Source organism: Petaurus breviceps, unplaced genomic scaffold (assembly GCF_028583685.1).
Source record: "Petaurus breviceps papuanus isolate PSGF00001 unplaced genomic scaffold, PetGlider_PUasm1.0 355, whole genome shotgun sequence".
Classification (NCBI taxonomy): Eukaryota; Metazoa; Chordata; class Mammalia; order Diprotodontia; family Petauridae; genus Petaurus; species Petaurus breviceps.
Window position 1 is genome coordinate 438,295 of NW_027186289.1, and position 15,763 is coordinate 454,057.

General features: G+C 55.0%; 3 protein-coding genes across 4 annotated transcripts in view; 1 reads left to right on the top strand and 2 right to left on the bottom strand.

Moving 5' to 3' along the window:
* ISOC2 (isochorismatase domain containing 2) overlaps positions 1-15,763 on the top strand; it is a 184,661-nt gene that overhangs the window by 79,299 nt on the left and 89,599 nt on the right. The gene's annotated exons all lie outside the window — the stretch shown is intronic.
* On the bottom strand, positions 2,585-4,626 carry TNNI3 (troponin I3, cardiac type). The gene is made up of 6 exons (XM_069097283.1): positions 4,493-4,626; positions 4,221-4,352; positions 3,941-4,030; positions 3,472-3,555; positions 3,132-3,308; positions 2,585-2,740 (listed from the first exon to the last, which is right to left on the bottom strand). Exons 2-6 carry the CDS (start codon positions 4,344-4,346, stop codon positions 2,657-2,659), a joined length of 561 nt encoding a protein of 186 aa, XP_068953384.1. The 5' UTR covers positions 4,347-4,352; positions 4,493-4,626; the 3' UTR covers positions 2,585-2,656.
* On the bottom strand, positions 5,022-12,678 carry DNAAF3 (dynein axonemal assembly factor 3). The gene is given in 15 exon segments (XM_069097292.1): positions 5,022-5,362; positions 5,537-6,590; positions 6,592-6,669; positions 6,671-6,703; positions 6,706-7,216; positions 7,315-7,389; positions 8,128-8,242; positions 8,684-8,804; positions 9,273-9,395; positions 9,770-9,895; positions 10,166-10,345; positions 11,315-11,472; positions 11,945-12,038; positions 12,306-12,433; positions 12,594-12,678. Coding segments are annotated over 14 exon segments (1,887 nt in total). The 3' UTR covers positions 5,022-5,362; positions 5,537-6,530.

The window sequence follows — 15,763 nt, forward strand, 5'->3', positions numbered from 1 at the left end:
TCTCTCTCTCTCTCTCTCTCTCTCTCTCTCTCTCTCTCTGTGTCTCTCTCTCTTGCTCACTCACTCTCTCCTTCCTTGGTTTCCTTCTTTCCAGTCCATTGCCTGGTCTTGTCTTTACCCACTCCAATCCATCCTCTACTCAGCTAACAAATTTTCTAAAGTGCAGGTTTCACTCTCTGTCTGTCTTTGTCTGTCTCCTCTCCCCTCCAGTGGCTCCCTATTACCTTCAGGATCAAATATAAAGTAATCCTGTTTGTTAAAGCCATTCACAGCCTTTGTCTACCTCCCCCCCCACACACACACACACATCACACCACATACACAACACACACACACACACACACACACACACACACCCCTTTCCAATCTTCTTACATTTTACTCCCCTCCACATACTATATGATCCAAAGAAACTGACTTTCTTCCTATTCCTTGGACAGGACATTTGATTCCCCAGCTCCATGCCTTTGCCCAAGCTGTCCCCCATGCCTGGAATGCTGTCCCTCCTCACCTCCACCTCCTGGTCTCCTTGGCTTCCTTCAAGAGGCCACTCCAATCCCATCTCATGCCCCCTCCCCAGCTTCTGATGCCTTCCCTCCCAGGTTACTCTCCATTGACAGTGGATGTCTCACTTGTATGTGCCTAGTGGCTTGCCTGTGGTCCCATCCATTCCACTGAGCTCCTGGAGAGGAGGGGGAAACACTGAGTTTTGCCTTTTTTTATCCCCATTGATTAGCACCAGACTTGGCACACAGTAAAAGCTTAAAAACCCTTCTTGGCTGCCACACGGGTTTCTCTCCTCTCTCCCATCATCTGCTTCTCTCTCTGGTCTCTCTTACCCTGTCTCTCTTCCTCTTCTATCAGTCTATTTCCTTCTCTTTTCTGTGGTCCCTAAGTTTCTTTGTCTCATCCATAAACTTTTACAAGTTGAGTGAGCCCTCCATGACTATCTAGTCCCACACACATACTTGACAAGTGGCTGCTCCTCTCCTATAAGCTCACCAATTCATCAGCCAATCTCTACTTAAAACCTAAGAGGAAACCCATTTCACTTTGGATCATTGCAATTGACATTTTCCTGACATCAAGCCCACTGTGCCTAGTTCTGCCCACTCCTCTTCCCCAAGATAGTCATTTAAAGAGGTGAACAAAGCTCTTTCTCCCCGGCAGTCCAGTCTTTTCCTCTCTAGGCTCAAAACTCCTAGTTCCTTCACCCAGATGCCGCAGACCATGAATTTACTGTTTTTGCCTCGTTATGGTTTTTTATTATCTCCATCGCCTCTTGTGTGTCTCCATGTCTCCGTTTCTGTCACTGTCTCTGTCTACTTGTTTCTCTCATTGTCTCCTCTTCCCCTCCCCCTCTGCTTTGTCTCCCATCAAAATTTCCCTTTGGTGACATCAGGTCCTAAATGGAGATGACAGGTGTGTGGGTGGGGTGGGGAGGGTGTCCTGGCAGGAGGGAGGCAGGCAGATCAGATCCAGGACAGTCCTCAGCCCATAGCCATGCCCCCCATGACCCTGCTCTATCTGGCTCCAGGCTGGCCTGGCCAGGTCCCTGGGATCCCTGATTCTTCGATGGGTCCTAAATAAAACTATTGACTGACAGAGCTGGAAAGACACTTAGAGATTACTGGCTGTAACAGCCTCCTCATATTACAGAGGAGCTAACTGCCCAAGGTTCCTCAGGAAGGAAGAGGTAAAGCTGGGACTGGAACCCAGGCCATTCTCTGACTTCAGATTGCAGAATCACTTCCAAGGTCACTCCTGCCTAAACAGCTGCCATCGAGACTGAAAGAGTGCAGTGTGTCCTCCACTCAAGAAGCTCCGGTGGCTGTGTGTGGCCTGTACAGCATTCACAGTTTGACTGCAGGTTGCCACTCCCCCTCATGAACTCTAAACATTCTGCAGGTTAGCCTTCATACTAGTCCCCCAGGCACAGACTTTCCCACCTCCCAGCCTTTGCCTGGAATGCATCTACCTCTTCACTGTTGCTTCTTGGAATTTCCTAGCTCTGTTCAGTCTGTCCCGACCCACCCACCCCATCACTGGGTGTTTATTTTAGGGATGTCTTGCATTTACTTAGAGGTCCTCCTAGACACTAGAAGAATGGAACCCCATTGAGGGGAGGAATGGCTGGACACTTTGGGTATGTCTTCCATTGCTTAACTCAGGAATCTGGCCCACAGCAGGCCCTTACAGCTGATTGTTTGATTGAGACCCCTTTCCTTAGACAGGGAAAGTGCTCCAGACCGAGGAAGTTATTTGTCAAAGAGGTCACAGCAATAGGGAATAGCATGATCAAGCAGCTGGAAGGATCACCAGAAATCCCTGGGTACAGTCCTCTCGTTTACAGGTGGACAAACTGAGGCGTAAAGACTGGAAAGGAATAGACTCAACCAATGTCACAAGGCAACTCAGGACAGAGTTAAGACCAATAAAATAGAGACTAGCAGAGTTCCAAGGGGCTCTGTTTTCCAGGTAAGGATGCTGTGTCTCGCCCAGTCCTCCATGCCCAGGCTCCACCCACTATGCCTTTCTCCAGTGGGGGCTGCTGGGGGACTTCCCCAGACAAACACTCAGTAACTCCAACTCAGAGAGAGCTTTATTCAAGACTGAGCAGGGGCCCAGATGGGGGACACACAGTTGTCTGACCCCATCAGCCTTCAAACTTCTTCTTTCGGCCTTCCATCCCGCTCAGGGCGTCAATGTTCTTTCTCCAGTCTCCCACTTCTCGGCTTTCCTGCAGGGAGGAGGCCACATCAGGAAGCTCCTTCCCAGGCCCTTCATCCCCCACATCCTGAGACCCTGGATCACTGCCTGCTCCCCATAAACCACCCCCCCCCACCGCTCTGTTCATCTGTACACTCTCCTTTGCCTAGGGCTCAATTGCAATCATGGTTTCTTCCTAGTTGATGGCACCCCAGCTCCCAGCTCCCTGCCTTTGAGCTGGCTGATCCCTTCTTTCATTCAGGGCTCAGCTGCATGGCTACCTTCAGGGGCTCCTGGCTCCAGTGTGAGCCCCAGAGATCAGGGACTCTGTCTTGGTGTCCTGGACACTGAGCACAGCCCCCTGGCCTGCAGGTGGGTGAATGAGGGAGGTGATGTGCACCACTGGGCATGGCCAGCCTCACCTTCTCTGTGTCATCCTTCTTCACCTGCTTGAGGTGGGCCCTGAGGTCCAGAGTCTCTTTGGCTCGGGCCCCCAGCAGGGCCTGCATCATGGCATCTGCTGAGATGCGCACCCTCCGAAGGGTTGGGCGCTTGAACTTCCCTCTCAGGTCAAAGATTTTCTGGGTCAGATCGGCAATCTGGGGAGCCAGAGAGGTATCAGAGACCCCATCTGCCAATGTGTGCCTGTGCCCTGCCCCCCATTTCCCTGACTCTCCCCATGCCTGGAACCTTTTCAGCTCTGCCTCCCCTTCCTTCAGGTCCCACCCAGAGGCCTGCCTTCTCTAGGAAGGCTTTCCTGACCTTCTTTATCTCAGGGCCTTGGCTCTGAGACTGCCTCCCATCTCTCCTCAGGGCACGGGCTTTGCTTGGCATGGATTTGGAGTGCTGGAAAGAATCCAGGGCTAGTAGGCTAGAGATTTGGGCATGTCTGGGCTCTGCTCTGCTTGGGCAGGTCACTTCCCTCACTGGGACTCAAGGAGTAATCTTTAAGTGTGCCCTTCACTCTGGTCCTCTGCCACAGCAGACAGATTCCTGGTTCACACACCCTGACTTTAAGTAACCTGGCATCCCAAGGAGCAAGGGCTGGTCCCACTGGGAAAGATGGGTCCCTCCCCTTCCCTCACCTCCCCTCCCTGCCCTTCCCTTCCCCTCCCCTCCTCTCCTTCTCTTCCCTTTCCTTCCTCTGGAGCCCCAGGGGCATGGCCCCAGGTCCTCCAGGTTCCCTCCTTAGGCTGACTCTCCAGCCCTGCCCCTCACATTTGCTCCCTACCTCGGTGACATTCTTGGTAACTTTTGCTTCCAAATCATATCTCTCTTCATCCACCTTGTCCACTCTGGCATGAAGCTCCCGACACAGCTCCTGAGGGAAGAGGGGAGGATGCCTGGTTCCCTATAGTGTATCTCCTGGGGGCCTCATGCCAAGCACCCTGGCGGGGGGAGTAGGATCGAGACGAACACCTGGGTCTCTAAGGAGGGTATTGGGGGACAGGACCCCCGGGACCCCGGTGGAGGCGGAGAGGGGGAGCCAGGACCCTCGTGTCTCCTAATACCTGCAGCTCGGCCACCCCGAGCCCGGCCAGCTCCACGGGAGCACAGCGCTCCCCAAGCACGCGGCCCTTCTCCCCACGACGATCGTCCCCCTCGCTCTCCAGCTCTTGCTTGGCGATCTGCAGCATCAGGGTCTGGGAAGGAAGGAGAGCCCAGCAGGGAGGCGAGTGAAGACTCTGCCCTCGGCCCAGCTCTCAGCTCCGGCCACATCCCGCACTTCCCACGCTCTGCTTGGGTGACTGAAGGATCGCGCCCCCGAGGCCCCTCCCCTCACCTTCAGCTGCAGCTTCCGAGAAGCCGAGATCTTGGACTTTTTCTGTGGGAGGGAAAGACTGTAGTCAGGATGGCGAAGGGAGAGAAACCGAACCTTGGGGGGCTGGAATTCAGGGGTGGGGAGGGAAAGGGGGAAGGACAGAATTCCCAACCGGGCAGTTAGAATTGGGGGCGGGGCCAGAAGTCCACGGGGTGGGGTTAGTGTTCAGAGGCGGGGCTGGTGCTCTGGGGGCGGGGCCAGAAGCCCACGGGGTGGGGCTGGTGCTCTGAGGGCAGTGCCAGAAGTCCACGGGGTGGGGCTGGTGCTCTGAGGGCAGTGCCAGAAGTCCAAGGCGAGGGACTACCGTTCTGGGGCGGGGCCAGAAGCCCAGGGGGTGGGGCTAGTGTTCTGGGACTGGACCAGAACCCCAGGGGCAGTGTTCCAATGCAGGCTCTTAAGGCGGGACTCCAAAAGGGGCCGCGAAGGGCCCAAGTCCCCACCGCCACCAAAGCTCACACCCCAAACACAGGTGCCGCCTTCTCACCTTGGCATGAGGTTCGGTGGCATAGGCTCGGTAGTTGACAGAAGAGCGGCGTCGAACTGGGGGTGCCGCCGCCGGGTTGGGGGCCGGTGGCGACCCCGCCGGGAACTAGAGGAGACCTGGGTCAGCTGGGCTCTGAGACCCTACACCCAAAGGGTCGTCTCCTCCAGGAGCCCCTGGGCCACGCCCCCCGCCCAGGGGAAGTCCGGGCCTCCAAGCCTCCACCCCATATCCTCGAGGACCCCGTGTCCTCGTCCCATCCCGCTCCCTCTTCAGGGATACAGGGGTCCCTGTCCCCCAGCTCCGAGGCCCCCTTCCCTTCTCTCCCTTCTCTCACCGTGTCGCTGCTCCTGCAGACAGAAGGGAGAGGTATTACTGAACAGGTGGTGGGCACCCACCTTGCCTCTTCCCTCCCCCTCAGGTCCAGGACAAATCAGGACAAATATATTCCCACAGAGGGACCTCGGTCTTGCTTCCCGCCCCTCCAGGAACCCAAGCGTCCGTGCCACCGAGACAACACTCACTCCTCTGCCATGTTGTCAGGGCACTGGATGAGTCTCCGAGATGACCTTGGCGGGGCTGGGGTCCGCTAGGCTCTTGATCTCCTCAGGCTCCTCTGGGGACACTGTGATAAAGGCCGAGCCTGAGGCTAAATATACTCTCGGCTGGGGAGATAAGGGGGTGAGGAAGGGGAGGGGGATGCTCTATGTCTGGCCATTCCCTCCTCTCAGGTCCCACCTCCATAGGCAGCCAAGAACCCTGATGCGCTAGCCCCTCCTCCCTCAGGGAACCAGAGTTTCTCATCTGACCCCTCTCTTTTGGGGACTCAGAACGCTCTCGTCCTGTTTTCTCCTCCCTAAGGAACTTTGAACTACATCTCTTGTCTCTGGGACCCAGGGATTCTCATTCCCTAGAGCCTTCCTCTTCGGGGCCTGGATTTCCTAGTTCCCAGTCCCTTCTTACTTGGGGACGAATGGGTCTTTATTTTCCAGCCCCTCCTCTCTCCAGCAGCAAGACACCTTGAGACCCAACCTATTCAGTCTCTGAAACCCAGGCGTGTTGGTTATCTAGCCCATTTTCCTCTCAGGGGCCTGGTCGTAAGATCCAGACTCTCCTCCCTCTGCAAGCAAGGCATCATAAGCGCCCGACCCATTTTTCTTGGGGACCCAGGAGTCCTGAGACCTATCCTCCTTCCTTCGCAATGGCGATGTGCCGCACTCCCTCCCAGATCACAGACTAATTATAGGGTCCGACTCTCTTTATTGTAACAAGTCCTGGCTTCCTGAGGACAGGGGACTCTGAGAGGTTAAAGTCCTATAAGCCTCAGAATTCCAGGGGAGCGGAATCAGAGTCCTGGGGTCAAGATAGCCGTGGACAGTGGGGAGAGGGGCAAGGGAGAATTCGAGGACCAAGGGGTCTCAGCTAGAATTCAGCTGTGAAGCTAAGATCCCATGAGCCTCAGGATTTGGAGCCAAACGCAGTTTGTTGGGGGAGGGGTTCGGAAATGCAAAGGTGCAGTCAGAATCTTGGGGAAGAGGGGTGACCGGGCTTCCCAGAGGACATTCCAGAATCATCAGGGACCAGGGTCAGGGCTCAGAATGTCAGAGAGGGCGAGGTCGGAGTCCCCAGGGAGCGGAAGAGTCGGAATTCCAGTAGGGCCTAGCTCAGCATCCGTAGGCAGGCTCAGAATCTCTGAGGGTGGAGCCATAGTGTCAAGGGGCGGGTTCAGCATTCCAGATACATCAAGGTTAGTGGTTCGCCCAAGAATGCCATAGGGCGAGAGCTCTGAATTCTCAGGGGGCGGAGTCAACACTACAGGAGCATCAGCATGTGAGGACGGACTCAGCATTCCAGAGTGGGAGGACTCAGAGGCCTCAGGGGGAGGGGTCAGCACAGGAACATCTTCACTTGAGGAAGGGCTCAGAATTTCAGAGGGGGCAGTCTCAGAGGCCTCAGGGGGTGGGGCCAAGATCTCTGAGGGAGGAGTCATGTCATCAAGGGGCGGGGCTTCGGTCTTCTGCCATGCACCCGCGGCACCCTGGGGAGGCGGGCCGTCTGGGTCTGGCTGGGGCTTGCGAGAGAAGCGGGCGAAGGTTTCAGGGGGACCTTCGTGGGTCTCTGATACGAAGCCAGCAGCCTCAGCCAGCTCTCCGACCCGATTAGAGAAACTCTCTAGCTGGTTAGGTCGCAAGTCCACAAGGTACCTGAGGATGGATGGGGGAGAGTCAGCGAAACCAGGAGTCAGGGCGCCCAGACAGTTCCCCCGCTCCCTCAGCACCCTGGGCGCGCGGACAGCGCCCACCTGGCCAATTCCACCACCAGGCGTCCTCCAGGAACCACGCAGGCCCCGAGTTCGGGGCTCAGCTGGTGGACCATCCTGCAGAAAGATGGAGAAAGATGAATCAGGACGCCTGGATCCCCAATCCCCGGAAGAAGAGGGCTGGAGAAAAGTGCTTCTAGGTTCTCTGAGGGAGGAGAGGGCAGGGGGATCTTCTCAGGCCACTGAGGGAGCGGTCTGAGGGATCGAGACTCCTGGGGTCCCAAGGAGGAGAGGGCAGGGGTGATCAGTGCCTCTATGTCCCCGAAGGAGGAGAGATTGGAACAATCAGGATGCCTGGGTGTCCCGTGCCCTCCCCCCCTCCCCCCCTCCCCCTCCTTCCCGCTTCCTGGAGAAGAAGACCGGGGATCTGTGCTCCTGGGTCTCTGATAGAGGAGGGATTGGGAATTGGGGCATCGAAAGCCCTAAGAGAGAAGGGGATTGAGTAATCAAGACACCTAAGTCCCTAAACAGAAAACTGGGGGGTCAGAACACCTGAGTGTCTGAGAGATAAGGAGAGGACTGGAGGAGTCAGGACACCTGGGTCGGAGGGAAGAGAGGGCTGGAGATAAGCACTCGGTTTACAGGTATGAGGTTTAGGGGATCAAGATTCCTGGGTCTCTGGAAGGGAAAAGGGAACAGAGCTGGTGGTCGGGATGCCTGAGTCACTGAAGGAATAGGAAAAGGCGACTCACGACGCCAGGGTCGGAGGGACGAAGGGCTTAGGGCCTTTAAGACTGGCTACTGGATCCCTGAGGCGGCATGGGCAAGGGACGCAGGGGAACCAGCCTCAGTTACCCGCAGGACACGTAGAGAAGGTGGAAGCGGCTGCAGAAGCGATTTCGCTGGTGCAGGGTCGGGGCAGCCCCCAGGGGCAGGAAGTGAACCCGGAAAGGTCTGGCGCCCGCAGGTTCTGAAACCGAAGGAGACCGGAAGAGAAAGACAGGCACTCAGTGCCAGTGAGAAAGGCGAGGAGGAGAAAGTGGAGGAAGAAGAGGATGGCACGGAGACAGCACACCCCCCTTCCTTGGAGCCCTCGTAAACCAGCCTTGACTTTCCTGTCCTGTCCTGTTACATACATGTACACACCAGGAACACGCATACAGACGCACAAAGCGCCTCCCCAACCTCCAACCCAGGGAAAACCTTAGCCCTGTTTAGGCCAAGACTGTGATCCCGCCCCCGCCCCCCCTGCCCCGCAGGCGTTGCCCCTGACTTTCCAAGTGTCCTAGACTTCCTCTTAGCAGATGGGAATCCAAATGGTCTCTAAGAGCCCTAAGTGGGGGGAAGGGAAGGAGACTAAAGGAGCCTCTGGTACTCGGAAGAAGGAAAGTTTGGGGGCCTCCTTTCTCACCAGACCCTGCGGCTCCGCCCTCCGCCTCGGCCTCAGATTCGGCCCCAGACACCTCCTCCCCGACGGCCACTAGGCTTCGAAACAACGAGGTCACGTTGTGCAAGGAGATCTCACCAGCACACTGTGGGAGGGACCAGTAACAAATTGGGCGAAGCCTAGAGAAATGGACGGAGCCATGAAGTGGAGCTGTTGGGGGTTGGGGGAGGGTCAACCTCTCAAAAGGAGAGAGGTATAGACTGGGGTGGGGCCGAACTCTTTCCGGTGGAAGATGAAGAGATACTGGGACCATAGACCCTGATCCCGAGAGAATCACAAAGACAAAACGAGAGAGGGAAAGCCAGAGACACCGAGCTTGAGAGGGAAAGAGACAAAGAGACAGAGACTCAGGGAAGATGGAACCAGAGATTCTCAGCGTAAGAGATAGAAGCACTCAGGGGGGAGAGACAAGGACACAGGAAAAGAGAGGAGCAGAGACAAAGACAGAGATGGAGGCCCAGGACTATCTTCTCTATAATCAAGAAGGCCTTAGGTCTGCCGAGAGGACAGAACAGGAAGGGAGGAGTCCTGGAGGTGGGACTGGGGCAGGCACCTTGACAGGGGTTCCATTTCGGGTCTGTAGGAGACTCTGATCGTCCGACTGGATGCCAAAGGCCACGAAAGGTCCGGTAGCCACGTCCCCCCAGTAACCTCGCACAGCCACACGCTCCCCTCGCTGAGGTTGGAGGAGAGACATTGCTCAGCTTTTGGACATCTGGGTCCACAAGGAGACTGACATAGGAGCACGTGTGATTTCAGATGTCAGAACTACTGGGACCCTGAGGACAAAGGGCTGGGAACCTGGAGGCCCAGTTGCCCTGAAATAAAGGACTGGGAGTGAAGGAGACCAAAATTTTCGCATCTCCTGAGATGGTGGACAGGGTGAGAGTTAGTCTCTCGGTCCCCTGAGATGGTGAGTTAGGCTCAAGACTTCTGGGTCACCAAGGTCTGGAGGTGACAGGGGCGACTGGGAGCCCTTGGAATGAGAAGTTGGGAGATGAAGTCTGGGTTCCCCATGGCTGAGATGGGAAACGGGCCTAGAGCACGCACATGGCTCATCAGGCGCCCAGACGCCAGGGTCCGGTTTGGGAGTTGATAGGCCGAAGTGTCCCGAATCTCAAAGGCCAAGCTGGTTTCCCGCCAGCGACGAAATTCTCGGCTGCTGATGACCCGGGCCTGAGAAGCAAAAGAAAGGAGGAGGGGCTCAAGGACAGGAATCTTCCCCACCACTTGACCTCCCCACCTCTTCAGGAAGCCACGCCACCAGCCTCCCAATCTCCACCCCAAAGCTGCCAGACCAGTGAGGAGGTGCCTAAAACTACATTTCCCAGAAATCTCCGGGAGAAGCTTAGGCGACCTTCCAAAGACATTCCCCTGCTGCCTGCCGGGAATGGTAGTTCTCTTCCCGCAAACTTCCCAAGGACCCTGGCGTCCAGGCGCGCTCACCCCTCGGTCATGCAGCTTCATATGCAAGTCCCAGTCGCTGACCCCGAGCCGTGCGTCATAGCGAGAACCCAGATAGCCCCGGAGTCGAGAGTCCCACAAGCGGCTCAAGGGGAAAGAGGCTTCAGCCTCCGAGGCTGCCCAGAAAGTGAACACGGCTTCCAGGGAGTCCCGCTCCCGGAACTGAGAACAGAAAGAGAGGGAGACGGGACTAGAGGGGGATGGGAAACTGGCCCAGAGAGAAAAAAAAAAAAAAGATAAGGAGAAGTAGAGCTAGAATGGAAGCTGAAGCTTTTCCAGGGCAGGGCCTAATGCTGGACTTTCGCCTTTGTATGCCCCGGTGCCCAACCCTGAGCCTGATCCATAAGAGCTGCTTCACAACTGTTTTCTCTTCATCCATCCATAATTCACTCATCCATCTACCCACCCACCTATCCTTTATTCATCCTTCCTTCCTCCCTTCCTCCCTCTCTTCCTTCCTTCCTTCTATCCCACTGAGGGCAAGCACAATTACTCATGTTGCCTTTGGATCCTCAGTGCCCAACCCTGAAGCCTGACACATAAAAGGCACTTCATAAACACTTTCCATCCATCCATCCATTACCTGAGACAAGTACAGATAGGAGACCTAGAGATATATTTGAGGAAAACAAGACTAGTCTAAATGAACCATAGTGGGGGTCAGGGGAGGTGGAGGAGGAGAGGAATGATGAAAACTAAAGCTGAAAGGGTAAGTTGGGCCTCAAGGTGAAGGGCTTTAAATGTCAGCAAGGAGTTTCTATTTGATCTTAGAGGTAACAATAAGCCACTGATCTGCAGGAGGAGAAGGAAGTGACAGGCCCTTTGTGTGCCACAAGACCATCAGTTTTGAAGCCGGATAGAGGAGGAACCGGAGAGGGCAGAGACTTGAGTCAGGGAGCCCAGTTAGAAGGCTCTGGCCCTGATCAGAGTGAAAGATGATGAGGCCTGAAGGAAGGTCTTGACTTGGAAGTGGAGGGCAGGTAGAGGTGAGGAGTTTGATGATATAGTGCAGACTTAGCAAGTGCTTCGATGTGAAAGAAGAGACAGAGAGCAGTGTGCTAACCCCCAGGCCTAGGGCTGTACTGCACCCTTGAACTCCCGCTCGCCCCGAACTGCCGGAAGACCTCGCACCTTGAGTGCTTCCAGGCTGAGCTGGGGAAGCTGAGCTGCCAGGTCATCCGGCTCAGGCAAGAGGCGGCGCATGCGCTGGGACTGAGCTCGAACGTACTCGGCCACCTGGGTTCGTACGAGCCCATTCCCCCATATTTCCAAGAATGTCTCGCTCTTTTCTGCAGGGAGGAGGGAGAGGGAGGCTGAGAGCAGGTATGTGTGGGTCCCCGACTGGATGGGGGCTGGGAGCAGAGGCACCTGGGTCCCCGACTGGGCAAGGTCAAAGAGCAGGGACGCCTGGGTCCCCAACAGGATGGGAGCTGGGAGCAGCGACGCCTGGGTCCCTGACTGGACAAGGTCAAGGAGCAGGGACACCTGGGTCCCCAACAGGATGGGGGCTGAGAGCAGGGATGCCTGGTTTCCCTCGAGGGCAGAGACTGGAAACAGGCACTCTTAAGTCCCCGACTGTGAGAAGACTAGGGACAAGGCTTCCCGGATTCCTAACCAGGGCTGGTTTGAGAGCTGGGAAGCCTGGGTCCTGGAATGAGGCCGGCTCCGGGAACATGGACGCCTGCGTCTCGAAGGGAACATTCGGAAGCCTGGGTCCAGGGCTGGGTTGCGGATATTGAACCGCAGCCTTCACCGGCTCACCTTGAAGGCCCATCTTCTCTGGAGGCTCGAAGGCCAGGTTGAGGATCAGAATCTGGCGGGCCACCGCCTCCAGGTTGTTCTCCAGTACGAAGAACTGGAGTCAGTCGTGAGAAAAGACGGGGAAACCCAGGATCAGGGACTGCGGCAATTGAGGGGTAGCCTCCAGTCCCCGTCCCCCCAGGGGGCCTACTTCATCCAACCCGACTGGCACCACCACCACCCCCAAGTCGTCTTTAAGTGTCTACTACGTGTAGACAGTATGCTCCACGCTGGGCATATGGAGACCAAAAGCAGACGTGTCTCTCTTCCCGTGCTCTCTCCCAGGACCCAGCTCCCAGTCTCCTCCAGGAGCCATGCTCACGTTGAGCCTCCGAAGGGGCCAGCGCGGAGCCTGGGCCAGGGTCCGCAGAATATGTCGTGCGTCCACAGAGCCCAGGAGAAGGATATCGAGTTCCGGGGGGTCTCCGGGGCTGGGAGCATCGGGAGGGCCTGGGATAGGGACAGGGAAGATTTTGGATCACACGCCTCGTCCCTCGGTCAGGCTCCCCTGCCTCCCTCTCCCAGCCCTGCCAATCAACAGGCCTTCCCAGGCCCCCAGCCAACCCAGCCCAGGGCCTCTTAGGACTGAGTCAAAGATCCGGGGACTCACATTCGGCCTGTAGATCCAGCGCTGGGGACAGGCCCCACCAGGCCACCGAGCCGAAGCCCTCGCCCGAGCCGGTCACGGTCGTCATCGCCCTTCGGGGGACAGTTCCCGAGCTAAAGTAAGGATCTCCAAGCGCCACGCAGGAGTCCGAGTCCCCCGCCTCCTGCCCACCCGTGGATTCCCTTCAGTCCCCACTGCCTGTCCCGCCCCTCGCCCCTCTCTTCTCTCCCCAGGGCTGAGGGGGGACCGTAAACCGATTTACTCAGCTAGAATTCTCGTAAACCGGGGTGCGGACCCTGGAACCCCCTCCTTCTATGCGTCCACTCACCTCGTGGGATGCTAAACTCTTGCCCCCCTTCTTCCTTCCCAATCCCTGCCTCAGAGTTCCCCACACTTAGAGAACCCCCAATTCCCCACTCCACCCTTTACCCTGGGACTCTGGGGCCAGTCACACTTGTCGCTCTTCTTTGAGGGATCAAAGACTCTTCTCCTCTCCGGACCTTAAATCCTCTCCCGACTCGCCCCTTCCAAACAACGGGTAGATGGAAGCTCGCGGTGCCGGATTTGCCGGCCAATGGGAGCGCGCGTTGGGGGCCACCCCGGCCCTCTAGCGTCGGAGAGGACGCGGTTGCTCCTGGCAACGTAAGAGCCAATGGTAGCGCGCGGTAGGCCCACGGGGCGGGGTCCGAAGGCTGGGGAAGTGGTCGCCCCTGACAACGGTCGGACCAATGGCAGCCTGGATTTGGAGGACTGGCATCCGTTACCCCAGGCAACTCCAAGGCCAAAGTAAACGCGGGGCGAGGACACAGCCCAGGATCGCCTCACAGTCAGAGCTGGGGTTAGCCCAATGGCCTCCTCCAGGGGCTCACTGACTCCAGCCTCTCCCCGTCCATCCTACACTTAGCCGACTGCGGCATTTTCCTAAGGCGCAGCCCGGAACCTTTCCCTCCTCTGCTCCTTGATTCCTCCGGGAGTCTGAGGCTGTATTATTCCCCTTCTTCCTCCCTCTTTCCATCGCTAGCTGTTCCTCATATAGAACCTTCCAGAGCCTGCCTGTGCCCAAGGGACTTCCGAGATCGGCGGGTGTGTTCTCCCCTCCTGCGAGATCCCAGCCAGCTCCAAGCCCAGCCCAGGTGCCACGGCCTACGTGTCTGGATAGCTGGGAGCACCCTACGAGATGATATCCAAATGAATAAACGAGATGGAGAACATTGTGAGACGTAAAATGGACAAATTTGATTACATTAAGTTAGAAAGGGGTTGTACAAATAAAACCAAGGTAGCCAAGAGTAGAAGGAAAGCAGAAAAGGGGGGGGGGGGGGTGTGAGTTTTATAGACAGTTTCTCAGATAAAGGTCTCATACCTCAAATATATAGAGGATTTTGTCAAATTTATAAAACTATGAGTCGTTCCCCAACTGGTAAATGGCCAAAAGATATGAACAGGCACTTTGTCAAGGAAGAAATCAAAGTTATTTATAGTCATATGAAAAAAAAAGCCCTCAATCAGTATTGATTAGAGAAATGCAAATTAAAGCAACTTTGAGATATCATCTTCATACCCATCAGATTGACTAAAATGGCAGGAGAGGCAAATGACAAATATTGGAGATATGGAAAAAATTGGGACGCTAATACACTACTGGTGAAATTGTGAACTAATCCAACCATTCTGGTGAGCAATCTGGAATTATGCCCAAAGAGTTATTAAACTGTGCATAGTATACATGTATGTATGTATGTATGTATGTATACCCTTGGACCCAGCAATACCACTATTGGATTTCTTTCCCAAGGTGACCAGGAAAAAAAGGAAAAGAACCTATGGATACTAAAATGTGGTGACAAAGAACTGGAAATTGAGGGGCTGCTCATCAACTGGGGAATAGCTTAAGAAGCTGTGGTATATGATTGTAAAGGAATGCTGCCGGGCTATAAGAAATGATGAGCTCAATGATTCTAAAAAAGCATGGAAAGACTTGAATGAAATAACGAAGAGTGACATTAGCAGAACCAAGAGCACACTATACACAGTAACAGGAATATTGTTCAGAGAAAAACTGTGAATGACTAAGTTACTCTGTAAATACTCAAATCAATTACAAAGGACCTACCAAGGAAGATGCCATCCACCTCCACCTCCAGAGAAAGAAATGATAAATAGAAGTATACATGGTATGATTTTACATATGTTTATAAATCTGTGTCAGATGGTGGCCTTCTCTAGTGTGGGATGGGGAGGCAAGGAGGGAGACAGTTCAGAACTTAAAATTTAGCAAAAAAAATTTTAATTTAAAAAATCATCTCTCTCTCTCTCTCTATATATATATATATCACTTTGAAAAGAGCTATGTAAATGATAGCTGTGGGTTTTTTTTTTTTTTTAAGCAATCAGGGTTAAGTAACTTGCTCAAGTTTACTCGGCCAGTTATTTCCGGGTGTGGTGCTAAGTATCAGAGCCCAGATTCAATCCCAGGTCATCCCCGACTCTGGGGCCGGTGCTCTTACTCGCTGAGCCACCTGATGTAAGGGTTATGGGATTTAAAGATCTTCCATGCCCCATTGGACTTGCTGACATAGCAGGAAGGGGCGGAGCAAGAGGAAGCAGAAGCCAAACTAGAGTTCCTGTGGTGGCTGGCGGCGGTGGCGACGGCGGCAGCAGCAGCAGAGGCAGCGGCAGCGCGAAGCCCTTTTTGAGTTAGCCAGAATTTCTGCTAAGGGCTCCTGCTGAGGACTGCCAGGGGCCGGAGCTGCTGGGAGCGCGCTTCCCGGATGCTGGGTGGTTGCTGTGAGTGGGGAGAGGAGGACCTTTGCCTGAGGTAGCCTGTTCTGTTTTAAAGGCTTGAAAATGTGGGTGCTTTCTACTTTATCTACCTGTGCCAATGTCATAACTACTCTGATGGCTTTCACTTTCTGGTTTTGGGACTCAGTCTTTTGGTATTTTAATAAATTTTCTAGTTTATTCCCCCATATGGCAAGCATGATGTATTTTGTGATGGATAATTATATCAGCATATCTGTAATCTCCATAGGCATTGTGAATATGGCATTGCTGATACACCTGGCCGCCCCGATAGCTGCAATTTTTATTGTGTTTGTATTTGATTGTGTATATGCTGTACCCTTTCTCTCTCTCTCTCTCTCTCTCTCTCTCTCTCTCTCTCTCTCTCTCTC